This window comes from Scophthalmus maximus, chromosome 10 (genome assembly GCF_022379125.1).
Source record: "Scophthalmus maximus strain ysfricsl-2021 chromosome 10, ASM2237912v1, whole genome shotgun sequence".
Taxonomy (NCBI): domain Eukaryota; kingdom Metazoa; phylum Chordata; class Actinopteri; order Pleuronectiformes; family Scophthalmidae; genus Scophthalmus; species Scophthalmus maximus.
The window spans coordinates 20,590,001-20,610,000 of record NC_061524.1 but is presented as its reverse complement, the minus strand read 5'-3'; the positions used below and the strand labels follow the sequence as shown (position 1 = coordinate 20,610,000).

The 20,000-nt window shown below is 46.7% G+C and overlaps 1 protein-coding gene and 1 long non-coding RNA gene across 3 annotated transcripts in view; one reads left to right on the top strand and one right to left on the bottom strand.

Moving 5' to 3' along the window:
• Positions 1–204, top strand: part of LOC118284701 — a 3,828-nt gene extending 3,624 nt beyond the window's left edge. For both annotated transcript variants that reach the window (XR_004784923.2, XR_007031615.1), the window contains one exon: positions 1–204. This exon is cut by the window's left edge and continues 1,064 nt beyond it. This is a non-coding gene — a long non-coding RNA (uncharacterized LOC118284701).
• The window catches only part of si:dkey-22o22.2 (neural-cadherin), a 107,293-nt gene that overhangs the window by 5,685 nt on the left and 81,608 nt on the right, over positions 1–20,000 (bottom strand). Inside the window, exons 17-30 of the mRNA XM_035607513.2 lie at positions 16,449–16,732; positions 13,422–14,051; positions 12,333–13,329; positions 11,211–11,304; positions 9,169–9,353; positions 8,408–8,643; positions 5,937–6,214; positions 5,277–5,491; positions 2,748–2,875; positions 2,193–2,320; positions 1,936–2,047; positions 777–957; positions 487–653; positions 122–386 (exon numbers count right to left, since the gene is read on the bottom strand). Coding sequence (XP_035463406.2) covers positions 122–386; positions 487–653; positions 777–957; positions 1,936–2,047; positions 2,193–2,320; positions 2,748–2,875; positions 5,277–5,491; positions 5,937–6,214; positions 8,408–8,643; positions 9,169–9,353; positions 11,211–11,304; positions 12,333–13,329; positions 13,422–14,051; positions 16,449–16,732 — 3,900 coding nt within the window. The remainder of the gene's footprint in view (positions 1–121; positions 387–486; positions 654–776; positions 958–1,935; positions 2,048–2,192; positions 2,321–2,747; positions 2,876–5,276; positions 5,492–5,936; positions 6,215–8,407; positions 8,644–9,168; positions 9,354–11,210; positions 11,305–12,332; positions 13,330–13,421; positions 14,052–16,448; positions 16,733–20,000) is intronic.

Sequence of the window (20,000 nt, the reverse complement as noted above, 5' to 3'; positions counted from 1 at the left end):
CCGGATCCGGAGCCGTAAAAAAAATGGGCGGAGTCACCGTTGCGCTCCATCCTTTAAGAATCTAACGAGCTCTCCTCGAGGCTCAGGTCTTCTACAGTCGAACATCAGATCCACGTCTCACCCTGGAAGTCGGCGTCGTCTCCGGCGTTTGGTCCGTTGCCGACCGTCACGCTTGCCGGGTGGACCACGAGCTCCCTCCGGCTCCCCAGCCGGGCCTGGACCTCCCGCGACCCCCCGCCCTGCTCCAGCCGCAGGGCAAACAGGTTGTCGTGGCGGCTGAGGCTGACCAGCACCCACTGCCCGATGTCCACCCGCTGACCGGGGAGCTGCAGGGCGCCGGCGCCGGCGCCGAGGTCGGCGCGAACAGAGAGGTGACCGTCCGTAATCTGAGAGACCAGAGTATGATTCCATTTTTACAGCTGCTTTAAAGAAAACATAAATGTGTCGTAGGTGACGGACTGACGTGGACCGAGGGGGAGGACTCACCTCCAGGACCATGTACTCGTTGGCTTCCCGGGACGTCACGGAGAGCAGGGTGCCCGAGGCTGCTCTGGTCCGCAGGAGCAGCTGGATGTTGGTGCGACGCGAGCTGCCGCCTCCTCTGAGCTGGTATCGCACGACGCTGCCCGAGTCGAAGGAAAACTCTGGGACGACTGCGGAGAGAATATCCATACGAAAACACGTTCATCTATTTTGCTACGGGAAAAAAACTAACGGTCACATATAACGACCATGACCAGCATCTCTGTGACACACACACACTCGGGGCCTCTCACCGCCGTCACACTTGTGTCCGGTGTATCCCGGGCGGCACTCGCAGCTGAAGGAGCCCCAGTCGGCGAGGCAGGAGGCGTGTACGCCGCAGGAGGGGCCCGCCGCCGTCACACACACCCCGTCTGTGAGCCTGCAGCCCGGGGCGCTGTCCACACTCTCACCCGGAGACGCCAGGTCGTACACCTGAGGGATGGAGGGACAGAGGCCACGGTGAAAAATGTTTCTAAACAAGCGTTGTGTCCAGATGGGGGCCGCGCAGCGTTGAGTCCAACGCACGAGCTCCAGAACGTGTTATGAATTCCTGAAGCTCTGATCACAGAGAGAAGAAGAGAGACGCGTCGCGCCGGATTCTGTTTCTCTTTCTTTTAACAATTTAAAGGCAGTTCCAGAAAAATTGAGTTGGTCACAAAAAAATGAAATGGAAAAAGGTGACGATGATGAAACATTATGATTCGTCCTCTGAGGAATCTTTACACAGACGCATGCCGTCACGCCGTTGTCATGTAAAGGAGAATGTCTCGACTGAGATATCGTCGTCCAAAGTCTGAAGCAATGCAAATAATATCTGATCCTGGTATTTTGTCTACGACAGAACGAAGCTGTGTGCCAACACATCTGTGAAGATGGGACATGGTCCAAAGTAAAGACAAAATCTAAGTAGATGTCAAATAAATGTTTCCAAAGATATTTTAGCTTCATTGTTTATACAACGGGAGGAAGATGAGACGTGTCGTCCATCGCTTGCAGATACGTCATGAATAAAAAAAATCATGATTGACGGTTTGTCCTGGGGAACATTTTGGTTGTTGTGGTTTTCACTGAGCAGCAGACGAACCACAGACGCTCATCCTTTATGAATTATACTTTGGACATTAAAACTGCATTTAGAAACAAGGAACACCCTTTAGGAGGGACACACACACACAACACACACACACACACACACACACACACACAATTCACCTCTTAGCTGAGGGAAGTACGAGTGAATACATAGATGCACAAACATGTAGATTAAGATTCTTCCCAAACATTAAAACTGCATTTAAAAACAAAAAAACACAGAAAATGTTAATGATGTCTGAAAGGGAAACACACACACACGCACGCACACTCACGCACGCACGCACGCACACACGCACACACGCACTGTGGTGTTACCTGACTGTCCACCACCAGGTTGCGGATGCAGCCGGTGAAACTGCGGTAACGTCTGTGAGGGGACGTTTCCTTCAACCCGCCCAACTGGAGAGGCTGGAACACGTTCAGATACCTGAGGACAACAAGAGAGAGGAGGAAGAGGAGGAGGATGATGAGTCAGCAGTTGAGCAGCAGGTCAAATAGAGGAGAAGAGAACAAAAACACACAAGAGAAGGAAGAGAGGAGATTTAGAAATAAAGTTTGGATTCTGATCTCACCTCTGGTTGCCGGGCGTCTCTCCTGCAGCTCTGCAGCCAGACTCGTCCACCTCCTGAGCGTCACCTCCGACGCCCTCCAGCTCGTTCACCGCCACCCCCCCACACTGGTCCAGAATCAGCTGGACGGCCTGTAAGAACACGCACGCACGCGCGCACGCACGCACGCACACACACACACGCACACACACACACACACACGCACACATACACACACACACACGCACACGCACGCACACACACGCACGCACACACACACACACACACACACACACACACACACTGCTGTCAGATAAACAATCAGTCACTGTTGTCAATCTCCTCTCGTTTGACAGTTTCCTGGTTTCCTTTTTCTGTCGTCTCTCCAGTTTATTTAATCACTCATGAATAAAACACGACAGAATTTATTTGGCCGTAGACTTTAAACAAAGATGGACAACACTACGGCGCCAAATCGTCACGATCGCCCCCTGGTGTCTGGCTGTAGTACAGGTCACAAGCCCCGCCCCCTCCATGTCAGCAGATGGGACGTGGACCGTGGTGCTCTGTCCTCCTTACCTTCCCGTCACTGATGACGTCGAGCCGATGCCAGTGGCGGTCGGTGGCGGTGGACGTGGGAGGGAGCTGCAGCGTCAGCGTTCCCGATCCGTGGTTTATGCTCAGAGCTGGAACCCCGTTCCTCAGCTCTGCAGGGAAACACGAGAGGCCGAGTTTTTCAACATGAGACTGATCCGCTGTTTTATAGAATGTGACAACGCCTCTGAACCCCCCCAAAAAACCCATTAGCATCAGTAAGGCGAACACGCTGCTTCCTCCTGCTCTGCCAACGTCGTCAAAGTCTGTGAAAAGGTCGGAGCGTGATTTAAGTATCAAAGACTCTCTGCTTTAGTTGAGAATCTGTACTAGATTTTCAGTGTTGGCCTTTGGGAACAAGATCCACTTAGTGAGGAGTCTGAGCTTTCATCGGCATCTCACAGTCTCCACTCTGCTGGCTCAGGAGTCATCAACATGTCCGATCAGCGCGATGTGGCGGCTGAGTGAGCTTCATTCGCTGAATGAAAAGTGAACGATGTAGTTCACGACTTTTCAACAAGGCGAGGTGAAAAGTGCTCAACATACAGCAGCGCATTGGTGCCACAGCAGAAAGGTCAAAACGGATCAGTATCACATACTTACGTGAAAAGTTTATTGTTATAACATGAAACTTTCAAGTTATAACGTGATTTCACGTTATAACTTGAAAACATTCACATTATTTTGTGAAAACTTTAATGTTGTGGTGAAAACGTTCACGCTGTTTTGTGAAACCTTGAACATTAGTCTGTGAAAACATTTTATTATAAGATGAAACGTCATGTTTGAAACCGAGTGCGGACGGACAACGGAACATCCTTAATTGAAGATATGGCTCATTAACACGATTTGATAAAGTTCTTCATGCTTGGGTTGAGGCACGGTTAGATTCTGCTGTTATTGGCACAATGGATGATATTGTAACGGGAAACAATGATTTAACGTGACACTGATCCGTTTGTATGTTTCTTCCGTGGCAGCAACAAGACAAGACATTAAAGACACAAAAGTTTATATAACAGACATGTCGACAGGATGTTAAAGCTTAGACATTTTAGAACCGGCCAAATCTACAAACAGAAATGGGAAACAAGACATTGTCCTTTTGTTTGAGAAAGGTTTGTGTGTGTGGTTGATTCGTGGATTAAGCGGACGTCACAGGACCAAACCTTCGACCCTGACATCTGCATCGCTGCGTGAGCTGCTGAATCCCATCAACAACAATCCACTCAGCCTTGTAATCAGACGTGTGAGCGTGTGTGTGTGTGTGTGTGTGTGTGACCCCATCCAACACACAGCCACGCGATGATCCACAGTGATCAATGCTGCTGCAGCTCGGGTTCAATAATTACATAACTTTAATGCCACGACATTATGCAAGAAGTGTCCTGAAGCCGATCTGCAGGCTAATCCGTCAACGCCACATCGGGACCGGCGGGAGCTGACATTAGGCTCCGTGAAGCCGCTCGTCCTCTGAGAAACAGTGTTTACAGCAGCAGATTGATTCAGTCTTTGTGTTTTTGCTGAAAAGCACGAGCAGCCGCACGTTGCAGCAGCAGCACTGTGACAGACAAAGGAATCTCACAGTGCTGAGACGTTCAAAACTGTTGAAAACTTTTAGCTTAAAGGAAGCCGCGGTGTGGAAGTGTCGTCTCTGACGAGGCAGCTGGAACATACAGAAAAACTAACATCAAAATGTTTAACTTTCAATATTATTTTGTGGTTTGATATTTTTGGATCGTGAAGGATTTTTGTCAGTTCATTTGTTTATTTCGTTCAGGTCCAGAGCAAAACATCTGAGCTGCTCAGTTTTGATAATTAGGTTAAAGATCTTTACATTAACTTAGATCACAACAAAATATTACAGAGTGTGTTATAGAGTCGGATTTAACACCTTCTCTTTAGTCGGGTTGCGTTGCAAATTTTATGCCGAATTCTTTCAGAAAATCCACCAAGAAAATGTAAATTTCTGAAAAGAAAACCAGGTCGGTTTATAGAGATAAGCAGCAGGTGGCGCTAGTTGTCCAGTCAGGTGAAACTAGACCACTGCAGAAGAAAAGATGACGTGATTAAAAGATTCATGTGTCATTTTTGTTATTTTTTGGCGGCATCTGGTGGTAAATTTGCAAACCGCAAGCAACTGAGCACCCGACAGGGGGACACTTTATGGTGGCGCACCGCTAATTAAATTCCCGGTGTCCGGCGGCGCTGAAAATTCAACAACCGTACTCAACACGTCAAACGGAGGTCGGGTCCACCTCATGGAACTATATTAAACACATTCAGAGTTGACCACCACTAACAAGACATTGTTCGATTTTTTACATTCCGCCATTTTGGTAAATCTAAAATTAAAATTAAAAAACCTGCTAGATGGAAAAACATCTTACGTAATTATCTAATATTGTCGTTCATGCAATAAGTCAGTGTTTAAGGACCTTTAACAAACATAATTTCCTTTATGATCGTGGCTTAAACGTTATGAGGAGTCCATGGGCGAGTCACAGGGCTCACCTATGGCGATGAAGTCCTCCTGCTCCTCGGAGTGGGCGGGGCCGACAGGTCCGTTGTAGAGGAGCAGCCCATTGGCCGACTCGGCCAGGAACTCCAGAGAGATGTGGCTCTGGAAACAAGGCATGATGGGAGGGAACCAGGCGTAGCCTTGGCCGCCGAAGCTGTGCTTGGTCTGCTGGCACTCGGGGCCGTCGAACATGGGAGGACACTGACACCTGGGAAACACAAGGAGTTTTATTTTATTCTTTACCAGCATCTCTTCGATCCAAATTTTAGATAAGAAGAGTGATATCCTATCTATTTGTATCTAGTAAAAATATTTGAAATGTCTGACAAATTGACTAAGTGTTCATTAGTTGACAAATTGGAAATGCCCGCTAGCCTCAGATGATGCTAACAGTGTCGGACTTTATCGGCAGACGATCCGCAAGACTTCTAGACCAAAAGAGATTCTCACTACAAAGAAAGGCTTCTCTTATTGAACCAGCATCATTTGGTTTTTTTAAGCCTCTTCCTACATCTATTTTTCTAAGTGAAAATTTACTTGATCCATTCATGCTGAAGCTCCTATTGGCTGCGTTACGCCAATGAAAACAGAACAGAAGGGGCCCCGACAGAACCTGCAAGTGAAGTGTCTGTTTGACCCGTCTCTGCACCTACCGGTATCCCAGTGCACCGTCCTGGCAGGTGCCCCCGTTCAGGCAGGGGTTGGTGGGGTAAGCGGAGCAGGGCAGGTGGACGGCCTCTCGGCCCCGGCAGCCGCACTGTGCCGTGGACGTGGCCTGCAGTGACACCAGGGAGGTGTTACCGGAGCTGAGAGCCGCCGGGGCCTGGCTGAATGAGACCCGGCTGTTGCAGCCTCCGGACAGACTGCAGTCCGTGTGCGGACAGTTGTCAACGCCCACCTGGGAGATGGACACGCCCAACGTGGCCTCCAGCTGGAAGAGGTCACATGTCATGATCAAAAAACAACCAACTACTGTTAAAATTTTTTTTTAAATAAAATACCTTCTACTTCAAACAAAAACTAGTTAACAGTTACCTGAGAAACTAAAAGAAAAGTAGGCTAACCAAAACTTATGTGAATAAAGTCATGGATGCAGATCAACATCCTTAAACTCAATGATTAATAATTATTGAATATTTATCTGTCTGTATATATTTTTGAAATAGGCTAGTTTTGGTATTGGTAGCGTTCTGATTTATTTACGGTCTAAATCATAGACCGTAAATAAAGATGGACGACGTGACCAAAGTGAAGTCAAATCCTCTGCATCGCCCCCTGGTGGCAGACTGCAGTATAGGTCTTAAACCCTTCCCCCCTCCATGTTAGCAGAAGGGACGTGGACCAAACGAAAAGGAAAATCAAAATCAAAACACTTTTATATTTTCATTTTTGGTAGTTCTTATCACACCGATGACTCAATCAGACACCCAAAATTATGTCAAACACGCAAGATGGCGGTGTCCGTATTGAAGTAAGTTCACGCGTTGTCAATCTTTACATAAAAGTCTATGGTCTGAACGGAATTTTCTTTAAATAAATCAGCATGGAGCTGAGCGATGACAGTTATTTGAATGTGACTTTGCTCAGTGGTCTGTGTGCATGTGTGTGTTTAACACGTGTGTGTTTACACGGTTCACTAACGTTCATCACCTTCCTGCCTCTGAAATCACTGACCTCAGGTCGGCAGCTGCTCTCGGGCTTTTAATGCTTCTGAAATATTAATATACACAAATGGATTTGTATCATGTGAGCAGCCACTTGCTGGAGTGACAAGTCTGCATTTCCATGTGTGAGCTCCACACTCAACCTCACACGTGTCCGTGTGTGTGTTAAATGATTCAGGCTCGTTATGTGTTTTGTAAGTGCTGAGGTGCACATACAAACATGTGCATGTGATGTTTAATTGATTTGTAATTAATGCAACATTAATTCTTCTTCTCTGTGTCGTCATAACCATGACATTCTGCTTCTTACATCAGTTCACTTCCCACAGTTTCTCTGGTGTCATTTGTTTAAAGCTGCAGTGTGTAATATTTTTAATAACTTATTCACAGAAATGTAATATATTGTCCATAACTATGTCTTCATATATCTATAATCGACTGTGAATGAGTTAAATATAGTTACATGAGTGTGAACCCGACCTCCGTGTGAGTGTCCATGTTTCGACGTCGTGTTGAATACGGTTGTTGCACAAAACGGCCCAGAATACGTCGCATTTGAGTCAAATTTTCAGCGCTGCCGGAAACTGGAAATGGAATCAGCGGTGCACCACCATAAAGTTTCCCCTGTCGGGTGCTCAGTTGGTTGTGGCCTGCAACTTTACCACCAGATGGCGCCAGAAAATTAAATTGTTATGTACTTGTATTATTTTTAATCCCTTTTCTTTTACTATGACTATGAACAGATGTAATATCCCAAGAAAAAAATAAATCTTGGATTTAAGTGATAATTTCATGATATCAAAAAATAAATAATTTATTTAACATAATATTCTCAGAGTGATATGGTTCCTTGACAAACCCCCCACCATTTTTACAAATTCATAACATCAGAATATCTGAGAATATTTATGTGTATTTCTTTTAAAAACTTCTATACATTAATATATTAAATATTAGTATAATTACTAAATATTTAATATCTCAGAGTTTTTTTTCTTCTTCTGAATATAACCACACTCGCCAAACCCTTTTATTAAAAAAAAAATAAATTGGACAAAGGCCCAAATATGTTGTCATCATTTTTGTTATGTACAGTAAGTGAATATTTCATATGTTCGTCTCACCCATGAAAGAAACAAAATGTCAGCGAATATTAGTCAGAGATTTCTGGCATTAAAACGTTTTATTCAACGTCTGTGTTGTTTGGTTTAAACAACTGAGTTCAATCTGAATAAATCCTAAAATTAAAATTCAGTGCGAGTGATGAAGTTTTCGACTATGTAATTAAAGAGCAAGACATTAAGTTTTGTGTTAAATTTAAGTCAGAAAATTTACAAAAATAAAAATAAGAATGTGCTTTTTAACTTCATTTGTGTAACTAACACATTATGTCTTTGTGTCTTCTAACTAAAATTAAGTTATTTGTGCTTGAAAATGCACTTGATTGATCAACTTCTCACCCTGGCTTTGTTTGCCGCCACGTAGCCGTGCAGCTTCTCCGCCTTGTAGTACGGCGAGCCGCGAGCGGCAAACCAGACGTTCAGCTCCTTCTCGCCCCGTCGGCCGGCGTCGCCCACAGAGAAGATCTGCACCTTCTCCGCTGACGTCTGCACGAGTTCCGCCAACGCTCGACCCAGACGGGAAAAAGGACTCTCCTCGCCTCGGATGCTGCCGAAGAACTCCTCCACTGTCAGGTCTGGAAGAGGAATAGGAACAGGAAGAGGAACAGGAAGAGGAAGAGATTAATTTACTCACTGTATAAACATTCAGGAGAAAATCAGAGAATTTCACTACTTGAACCGTTTAAAAGATCATCAAAATAGTTCCCAATTAATTAAGTGGTAGATCATTAATCGATACATTAATCGGGCTCTCCTCTCAACGTGTCCGCACGAAGCCTCGCCTCATCAAACGAAACGAGCTCGCCCTCGCCGCGCTTCACTGGGAATTCTCAATGCCGCTGGTTATGAACTATTAATAGTACTGTGTACATACGACACAAGGAAGACAAATAATTATAGAACAAAACTCAAATTCTAGAGCAAAAAAACCCAGAAGAGAACAGGAGGTTATTACCCATAATGCCCTGTCATTTAAAGTAACCATGGCATCCGGTGGGGCCTTTATCTTAAGCATTTTAAACAGCTTCTGTGTAGTAAAAGCCAGTTATTTTATCTGGACATTTTGAAATCATCATCATCATCACCACCGTGGGACTCACTGGACAGGCGGACGGAGGCGGCGTTCCGCAGGGCCTCCTGCTGCAGCTCTGCGACGTCGACCCGGACCGTGGAGGTCACGTCGGGCCAGGTGCGGTCGGACACGCGCACCTGCAGGCGGTACGAGCCCGGAGGCGTGGCCTCCCTGACGCTCAGCTGACCCGAGCTCTGGTTCAGACTAAACAACCTGAGAGATGGACAGGGGGGAAAAAATTATGTTCAAAAAAAAGGAATAAGAAGAAACATGCATGTCTACTCTACTGTCGTAAATAAACTTTATTGGCTTTTTACATTTTATAATATCGAGGTGAAAAAGGAGCGAGGCAGAAAATGTCAGTCGCTCTCAAGTGGGATGAAAGGACGTCTGCGCTGAATATTCATGTCATATTTTATGCAAACTTAAATATTCCTCAGATCAAATTCTGACCAGATGGAGATCTGTGTTCATGGGGGTGGGGGTGGGGTGTCCGGTCCGATGGCACTGGTCCAGACCCGACTTTGAGTCTGTGCCATCGGGCTCATGTAAGTGTTTAACCTTCCATCATAACCATAAATAATATGCAACCTAAACCTGATCCACAGTAGTCAGTGCGTTTACATGCACAGCAGTAACCCGGTTAAGTGAATAACCGGGTTATGTCAATTCTCCCCGTTTCCATGAGTGGGGAAGTATCTGTGGTAATTCTCTCTCTCTCTGGCCGTTGTTTCTTTGTTCTCTCTTCGTCTCTCCTCTCCTCGTGACTCGTTAGAAGAGAGAAGGTGGCGGCGGGCGCAATCGGGCTCTCCTTTCAACGTGTCCGCACGAAGCCTCGCCTCATCAAACGAAACGAGCGCGCCCTCGCCGCGCTTCACTGGGAATTCTCAATGCCGCTGGTTATGAAGTATTAATAGTACTGTTCCTGACAAGTCCCATCCCCTCTTCTCTCTCTCCTCCCCGTCCTGTGCACTTTCATTCACTCTCACTCTTTCTTTGTTTCTCCCGTCAAGCTGCCTGTTTCTCTGTCGCACCTTCATACCACCTCTCCCTCTCGATTTCAAGTCTCTCAGCTCTTTTCTTTGTGTCACATGAGAAGGGACACGCCCACAACGAGACCGATTTACATCAGTCTCCTGGATAAACTTTGAAGCAAAACGCCTCGCGACGTTCCCGACGGGAGAGAGAGAGACAGAGTTTCTATTTGTCCAGGTTCATTTATTTCTACTTCCATGCAAATAGAATGATATATATAACGATATATATTTTAAAACCAAAACAAGCTCAGAAATATGCTTTTTTTGGAGTTTGATGACAAGATGCTTCATTATTGTACAAATGGGAGGAAGTGGAGACGCGTCGGCCATCTTTGTTTACAGTCTAGTGTTTTAGTGTTAGTTTTCTTTACTTTCATTTAGTTTTTGTCAATGTTACATCGTCAATATTCAGTAAATGAATGATGTTTCAGTGAAACCTGATTTGAAACATTGATATTACTTTTAATTAAAGTAATGGAAATAATGGAAATAATCCCCCTATTAGCATTTATTAGCACTAAATAAAGGATAATGTAAACTGCTCCTGTAGATACATGCATGAGAATATACAGTTGTAATAGAATTGGAGAAGTTTTTTCGCATTAAAAATGCTTTTGCAGTTGTACAACTCGACTAATAGTTCTATGCTTCTTATAAATGTATAATCTGGGAATGTTAATGAATAAAGATTCTACACAGCTGCTTCCCTTCTTTATCACCACTTATATCTAAGATACCACTTCCTCCCAACCTCATTATCCACCTCTTCAGTCTTTAATACACTTTTTCCCCTTAGCTTTTCGTCTCATGTTGCTTTTCTCTTTCTCATAATCCCGGTTTCTATCTCTTCATCTTTCACCTTCCATTTCTCTCGGCCTCTCTGCCGAGTTACCCTTGTGTCCTTCGCTCTCCTCCGAACTCCTCGTCGTCTCTTCACCTTCACGTCTACCTGCGACTCTTTCTTTTCGTCTGTACTCTCTCTTCCATCGCTCTCATTTTCTCTAATGTCACTTTCACTCATAGATCAAAGCACCTGGATGGTTTGCCCTCGAACCGGTACGACTTCTCACTCCAGTCGTCGAGGTCGGGGGACGGAACCTGTCCGAGCACCGTCGTCGGGAGGATACCTGTCAGGAGGCAAAAAGAAAGAAGAGTTTTTGAAGCTTTGAAAGAGTGCAAATGATCCCTGCGGTACAAACCCTGAAAATTGAGAGTGAAGGAAGGAGCGTGGAAGCTTCTTTATGGAGATAAGGCGGCGAACAGCCAAACACACAGTGCTGTAATCTCTATAGCCGTGAAATCAGTTGCCTTTTTTCAAAAATGTCTCCTGTTTACACGCTCGTCAAACCCCGGGGGTTAATTGTTTTTGCTCCGTGTGGCGTGTCGCTGAGGTACGTGATGGGTTCGCATTAGCTGGTTAATGTACTTTCATGTCGAAAGGCCCCCCAGAGAGAAAATCCACAAAAAATACACGACAGGAAAACCTTAGTTTTTCCGGCAAATTACAGCAGAGCTGACAGATGGTAAGAAACGCTAAATAAGTGATGTGGGCTGGAGCGGGAGGCTGCGAGCAGTCGACTGTGACGAGTACAGTCCTAACAACACAAGCACTCAAGAGGTGGGGGGGTGGGGACGACTACGACACCGGGGGAGTCGAAGGTTAGGGGAGAGGTTTGAAATCCCTTCACCAGCCGCTGAACTCTGAACTCTGAGCTTGGACGACGAATGACAAATGATCTCAACAGCCTCGTGGATATTAGACCATTGCAGTACAGAATATTAGACTATATGACACATAATGCAAAAGAGGACTATGTATTGCACATAGTCAGGGGTGAAGCACCAAATTCCGGGCCCTATACATAAGCAGTCTCTGTGGGCCCCCCGCAGCTATGATGCTGATTCATTTATGATACTGTGTGTTTTCTATAACATTCTGTATTCAGGTAGTAAAAGTTACAGTTAGCTAGCAATAGCAGCTGTGTCGATCTCAGCTACGTAGTTGCTAGCTAGCTATTGTAGGAGTTTGCTAATCGCTAGCCACCTTTCTTTTGAAAGAAATAAATGAATAGTTATTTTCCCTTGAAGTCACTGGTCAGTTGATTATCTGACAGATTGGACCGATTGGCCACAGCATTACAACCAAACAACATACCCTCAAAACTGTACACGATGAAGTCCGTGTGTCCCGGAGAGTGGGGGTGGTCGTTCCTGTCCCCAATGACGACTGTCAGCGTGCCGGTGGAGCTCATTGGGGGAGAGCCGCTGTCAATCATGAGAATCGGGAGGCGGTACTCTTTCTGCCGCTCACGATCGAAGGTCCGCAGGGCCGTGATGGCAGCGCTGCCGTTCCGAAAGTCGGTCAAATTGAAGTTGGTGGCGTCCGAGGTGAGCATGAGGAGCCGTATGGAGAACGGCGCGCCGTTGGTGGAGGTGTCGCGGTCGGTGGCGTGCAGGAGGAAGGAAGTTGCGTTCATTCGCACCGCCTGCGGTGCCGCCATGTTCTCCCAGACAACAGGTTCATAGGGAACCTCGAACTCCGGCCCATTGTCGTTGACATCGAGTACAGTCACCATCACGATGGCAGTGCCGGTCAAGGGCGGACTCCCAGCATCTGTGGCGAGGACCATGATCCTGTGCTGTGAGATTTTCTCCCTGTCCAGCGAATCGGCCACGACCACCCAACCGGACTGGTCCACCAGGAACTGGCCGTAAGGGTCAGACTCCTTGAAAATTCTGTAAGAGAAACGTCCATTTTGGCCTGAGTCTAGGTCAGTGGCGGTAACCTGAGTGATAATAGTCCCCACAGGTACGTCTTCGGACATGGCCGGCGACTCGTAGAACTGTGGAAAGAAGACGGGGGCGTGGTCGTTGTAGTCTTCCACCTGAACGAGACAGAAGGCCAGACTGAAGAAATCCGCGTCCTCGGCCTTCAGGGTCAGATTAAACGTCCTTTCACGGGGTTTCTCAAAGTCGACCTTCTTCTTCAGTTTTATCACACCACGTCTGTTGACTTTGTCCGTCTCCACCAAGAACTTCCTGTCGTCGTCACCTCCAACGATGCTGAAGGTTACAACAGCGTTTTCGCCCTCATCTCCGTCCGTGGCAGAAACTACGAGAACCTCGCTGTTCACCTCCAGGTCCTCCGTCACCTGACAGACAAAGAGAGGAACAAGATGTAATCTGTTATCATTATTATGACTTGTTGACAGGTGAGAGGTTTGCTCTCGACTGGTTGACTCACCTGAGCGGTGTAGACCCTCTGAGTGAAGATAGGTGGGTGATCGTTGACATCTGAAACCATGATGGTAGCTGTCCCTGTCCCCGCTAACCCCCCGCCATCCCTGGCCTCCACCACCACCAGATACCGGTCCTCCGCCTCTCGGTCCAGGGAACGCAGCACCGTGTAGATGGTCCCCGTGGTGGCGTTGATGGAGAACAGGTTGAGATTGATCTCATTGCGGACGTTCTTGAGGATGCTGTAAGTCAGCATAGCGTTCTTGCCCTCGTTGGGGTCGTCCAGGTCCATGGCACGCATCTCCATGACGGATGTGTCGGCGGCGGAGTTCTCGGGCACTTGCCCGACAAAACATCCATCTACTTGCAGTGCGGGACACGGGAAGAAGGGCGCGTTGTCGTTGACATCTTGGACTTCCAACAGCACGTCGGCGAATCCTGTGAGCCCAGCGCCTCCCTCGTCTGTGGCGAGGACGAGGAATCTCCAGGCCGGACGTTCCTCGCGGTCCAGACGCCGTTGGGCATAGATTCTTCCCGTGCGCTCGTCGATTGTGAATTCACCACCGGCGCCTTGGCCATGGAGAGAGTAACGAACTGCGGTTTGGTCGGCTTCTTGGTCTGGATCTGTGGCGGACACCTGCAGAACAGAAGTGAGGAGGTTTTATCAAGTCACCTTTTACCTTTGGACGTGTTCATTTGTAGCAAACTTCAAGACCTAATACCAGTGGTGTATAAAGATCTTATATGCTATACTTGAGTAAAAGTAAGTATATCTTACTCGAAAAAAAAAGTAAAAGTTACACAGAAGAAAATGACTTGAGTAAAGTCCCTCTCTTCTCTCACTTGCCCTGACTCCCTCCCCCTGCTCGACTCGTTCCTTGTCTTAAAATACCATAATTAAAGGTCAACAAATTTGCGATTCATCTTCAGCAGGAGTTGGTTTTCAAAAATGCGAGAATCCGGACGTGCCCTTCGTTAGCTGAACAGAAGTCCTGCGATGGTAAATAGCCGTTCACAGGCTTCATTCCCACAATGGAAAACCTTTGTTTTAGATAAGGCCAAGGGTGTTCTTCTTCCTCTGAGCTAGCCTTGCTAGCGCACGCTGTTGTGGCAGCATTGTCCATAACTACCTCGAACGTGATCATACGTTCCCTGTTTACAGCGCGACTTAGCGAGAGCATCAGTGATTCGCGCATGAACATTTTATTTTGTAGCGAGTAACGACGATGTCCTATGATATTGTAGCGGAGTAAAAGTATGTATTTTTTCTTTATAATCAACTTAAGTAAAAGTAAAAGTTGAAATACATAATAACTCAAGTATAGCATAGATAGTATAGTATAGTACTGCAACAAAGTACTTGGAATTTCTTTAAAAACATGTTTTTATCCCGATCGTAAACTACTTCTTTTGTGCATGAGATGCTCCTCGACTCTTATTCGTTTAAAAGCCGTTCATAGATAAATCACCTGAACAGGTTGAGATGCCTGTGGTTACAGCAAAGTGACTCGTGTATCTGTTTACGTCGGGCCGTCACCGAGAGCACATTATGGAGCAAACTTCATGGGTTTTTATTAAATAAAAAGTTTCCAGGAGCAGGTCGGTCACGATTCCTTTTTGTTCAAAGTGTTTCTTCTCAAAACTTTCCAATTTGCTCTTTTTCATCACGTACAAATGTCGGGCCCAGCAAATTGGGACATGAGTCAGGGGGCTGATTGCAGCCGCTGCCCCTGCACTCAGGAATAAACACTTCTCTGTCGCTCTGTGAACGAGGGGACGAGCGCTCACATCCGTCATGGCGACACAATGCAATTAAAAGTTAATGGAAGCCGAGGAAAAGCATGAAACGTTGCACCTTTACCCTTTCGTCTCCTCTTTTATCAGCAGAGGGTTTGTTTACAGAAGCCTTTGAAGTTCCCTCCCCCGCCGCCACCGCCTGCCCCCCCCCGGTGCCCCTTTGCATTTCCTGTCAAAATGACGCAGGTAGACAATATTGAAGATGAGCAGTCACGGGCGCCACAGAGGAGGTAAAGTCAGAGAATATTCATCTGAAAATTGGATTTCCCCCCTTCGTTTCGCTGTCTACTGAATTGTGTTAACGCGCGGGGGCTGAGAGCAGCGAGCGTTCAGGGAGGGGGCCGGGCGAGAACCATCGAGAGCATTGGAGAGGGAACCGAGCGCACATCAAATCAATTCCAGCAGGCGAAGGGAAGCGGGGCCCGGGTGGAGCACTCGGTGACGGGGATTTCTGCCCTGCCCTCTGCAACGCGCTTCCACCTTTTCAAATCTGATTAAGTTTGTGAATTACCAGAGATAGGTGTGACGAAAGGCGGAGGAAAGAGGTCGACTCAGACTTTTCTAAGGCAACTCTCCAGACCAGACGCTGCCCGTCAGGAGGGTTTGGTGCGTTAAACCTCGGCGCCTCCGTCAGGTGGTGTGTTGAAACAAAGCGCTGCACATGTGCGACGTGTTAGCGCGCGGACACCGGATCTCTGCCGAGGTGTCGCTTCAGGCTGATCCTCCTCCGTGTCTGAGGCAATTACATTTGTCTGCATTGAACTTAATACAGTTCCACATGTTGTTCGTATAAACTTTTTCACAACAAGCTGCTTTACGGCGAAGCTGCAGCGTTCTCAGACAGTTTCATCTGGAGTGGATGGACATCTGATCGCTGCTCACAGTCAAATCATGTTTAATAAACGGCCTAAAAACTCTGCCATCACTGGGCCATTGTCCAACTTATAGCTCGGACACACTACGCGACTTTGAAAGTCATTAGATCGCTGTGCCGTTTAGAGCCGCAACGGTTAATCGATTAGAAATCAGCTCAAGTTTAGTTCCCTCGTGTTTCCCGTTTGTATTCCTGAGATAGATTTGCTTACTTCTTTTGGAAAACCTTTTGGTCATTAAATGCATCTACCTTCCTTTGGTTCGTGCTTTCTAGAAAACCTCACATGCCCGGATCCAGATCATAAATCATAAAACCAACTGAAGCCTTTTAATATTGTATCCATGCAAACAGAAGCTCGCTGACCTCCAGGATGAAAACCGGCAGCTGGGTGAGCTCCTCCGTCACGGCGGCATGGTACTCGGTCTGGCCGAAGACGGGCGCCTCGTCGTTGCGGTTGACCACATGCACCACCACCAGCGTCTCGTTCTCCCACTTCCCGTCGGAGGCGACGAGCCGCAGCTCGTAGCGCCGCTCCGTCTCGTAGTCCAGCGGCTGGGCCACGTAGATGGTGCCCACCTCGGGCTCCACGTCGAAGGTGCCCATGGCGTTGCCCGAAGTGATCTGATAACGCAGCTTGGCGTTGGCACCTAGATGGAAGAGGAGGATGAGGAGCAGGAGGAGGATCGGTTAGCTTGTGTTGAGTGGGGGGTTTTATTAAAGTATCCGACAGGTCAGCGGGATGTTGACACCTGGAGGTGACAGCAGAGGAGGAGGAGGAGCTTAGTGTTTCCTTCACATGAAAGAAAAAGTCATGAAGTCACTAAACTTTTCAAATGAAGATAATGTACGATATAAAGATCTGTTACACTTCCCTCCCTCTCCTCCTCATTCTCTTTTCCTTTACCCCTCCAAGCTCTTTCTTCCTCGTGAACCCCAGCCTCCCTCTCTCCTCTGACCTTGCCACACACACACACACACACACACACACACACACACACACACACACACACACACACACACACACACACACACACACACACACACACACACACACACACACACACAGGGGCATGTTCGGGGCCCAGAGGCATCTCTGTCTCGGTCCGGCCTGCTCGTCTCTGTTTACCAGCGTTCAAGGAGACTTTAGGAGACAAACACCATCTGTGGAGATATGGACCTTCATTACGACACTGGAGTGTGTGTGTGTTGTGTGTATGAGAGAGGAAAAGCTTAAGTGCACTGGTCCGTCACAGCCTCCGAGCACGACCCATCATGACACTCATCGAGCAGCTGAGTGTGAGTGTGTGGTTGTGTGTGTACGTGTAAAACTGTGAGTGTGTGTGTGTAAATGTGTGTTAGGGGAGTAGCTCCAGAGGTTTTTGCCTCCGGCAGCCTCCCTAATGATCAGTCTGGCCATATGGTGTTGCCCTCTTAGAACACACACACACACACACACACACACACACACACACAGGGTTGTTTTAATTCGCAGCCTAGCAGGAGTCTCAGAATTGAGATGAAGGTCAGACGTCGGTGGGGGAAAGTCTTCCCCGGGCGTCGACTGCCAGGTCGACACTCTGAAGGACTGAGAACTCGTCACCACAGAAAAAGTTTCCTTTTCGATCTGAAACCGGGTCAAGCGACGTCACATGTCATGACTTCTGACGTCTGCGAGAGACACGGCAGCTCTTTGAAATGCGACCGACTGTCTGCACTTCCCACGAGTCCAGTGTGGCCATGTCATTAGAAAGCAAACAAACCCAACTCCAATCTCAATAGGATCTGTTAGCTACTAGTAAAGTGAAAAGGTTACTTTTACAAACCAAACAGCGCTTCTTTGAGCTGGGAGACAAAGCTGGCAAATGACTTGCCTATCAAGTGAGAACAGCAAGTGCATCCAGGCCGGTTCCTCGATTGGAGTCTCATAGTGGCGAAGTTACAACCGACCCGGTACAAATCTGTGCCACATTTTCAAACTACTATTCTAACTTGTATTTGTCAAAGTTTTCTCCTTCTGATTGGAACATCAATCTGCTAGAATCACTTAATTACCCTCGGGTTGACGCAGGTATCTCAAGGGACATGGGAGCTCCTATAACGATCTCCGAGGTGAACGAGGCCATTAGGTCTCTATCAAGTGGTAAGTCCCCTGGCCTGGACGGTTTCACTATGGAGTTTTATAAAGCCTTTTCCTCTGTGCTGGCCCCATTTATGGTGAGAATGTTCAATGATGCGCTCGCAAAGGGCAACCTACCACCTACCTTGCGAGAAGCGTCAATTTCTTTATTATTAAAAAAGGACAAAGACCCACTCCAATGTGGTAGTTACAGACGATCTCCCTCTTAGACGTCGATATTAAAATACTATTAAAAGTGCTGTCTAACCGTCTACAGAAAGTCGTTCCAGATCTGATTAACCCAGATCAAACTGGCTTCATACAGGGAAGACAATCCTTCTTTAACACCAGGAGACTCTTCGACATAATTTCTTCCTCCACCTCGAACTCTTCTGAAATCCTTCTCTCACTGGATGCTGAAAAAGCGTTCGATAGAGTAGAATGGGAATATTTATTTTATACATTAGGAAAATTTGGCCTTAACTCTGATTTTATTGCTTGGATTAAACTTCTTTACACATCACCGGTAGCTTCAATTAACATTAATGGAATAAGATCTGAACCCTTCCCACTGCACCGTGGCACCCGCCGAGGACGCCCCTTATCGCTGCTGCTTTTTGCGCTGGCTATTGAGCCCCTAGCCATATGGCTCCGTAAAGAAGAGCGGTTTAAAGGAATTGAGTGTTTCGGGGTATCCCACAAGCTTAACCCTAACCCTGTACGCAGATGACCTTTTACTCTACGTCTCTGACCCCACTACCTCCCTTCCCACAATCCTAGCTACACTAGAAAAGTTCGGAAAACTCTCGGGTTACCCACTCAACATTGGCAAAAGTGAATACTTTCCTATCAATCCCGGGGCAGAAAGACTGCCACAGGCCTCATTTCCTTTTAAGGTCACAAAAGGGTTCAAATACCTTGGGATTTTTATAACTAAATCTTTAACTGACCTCTTCAAAAATAATTTTGGGCCTTTAGTGGCGCGCTGCAAACTGGACTTATGCAGATGGTCCTCCCTCCCACTCTCCCTGATGGGACGTGTATATTTAATTAAAATGGTGGTCTTACCACAGTTTTTGTATCTGTTTCAACATATCCCTCTCTTTCTTACCAAATCTTTTTTTTCTCTTCTTGAACAATCAATTCTCATTCTTATGGGGCAACAAACAAGGCTTTACCTAATTTCCGTTACTATTATTGGGCTTGCAACATCAACAAATTCCTTTACTGGAGCTCCAATGTGTCCCCAACTGATCGGCCTTCGTGGGCTCAGATCGAGGTGTCATCCTGTTGTTTTTCACTTTGGTTCATAGTTTGTTCCCAACTGCCGCTTCCACATAAACACTCAGCTCAGAATACGATTGTATCGAACACACTCAAAATCTGGAGTCAATTCAGGAAACAATTTGGCCTCCACACAACTACAAACCCTAGCACCAATCCTTCATAACTACTCATTCCTACCATCCTGCTCTGACCCAATTTTTCAGGCTTGGCACGACAAAGGTTTGCGATGCATTAAAGATCTCTATGCTGGTGGCATTTTCACTATGTTTTCTACTCTCTCCTCTAAATTTGGTCTACCAAGCACTCACCTGTTTTGATATTTTCAAGTTAGACACTCCTTCTGTCTAATAGATACTGGGCTAATATCAGTCATATATAAAAACATTTTTAAGATTAAGCAAACAACTTTAACAGCGCTGAGAGACACTTGGGACACAGACCTTGGGGGTAATCTATCAGACGACCAATGGTACATACGTCCTCAATCTGTGCTAGGCACGACTTACTGCAGT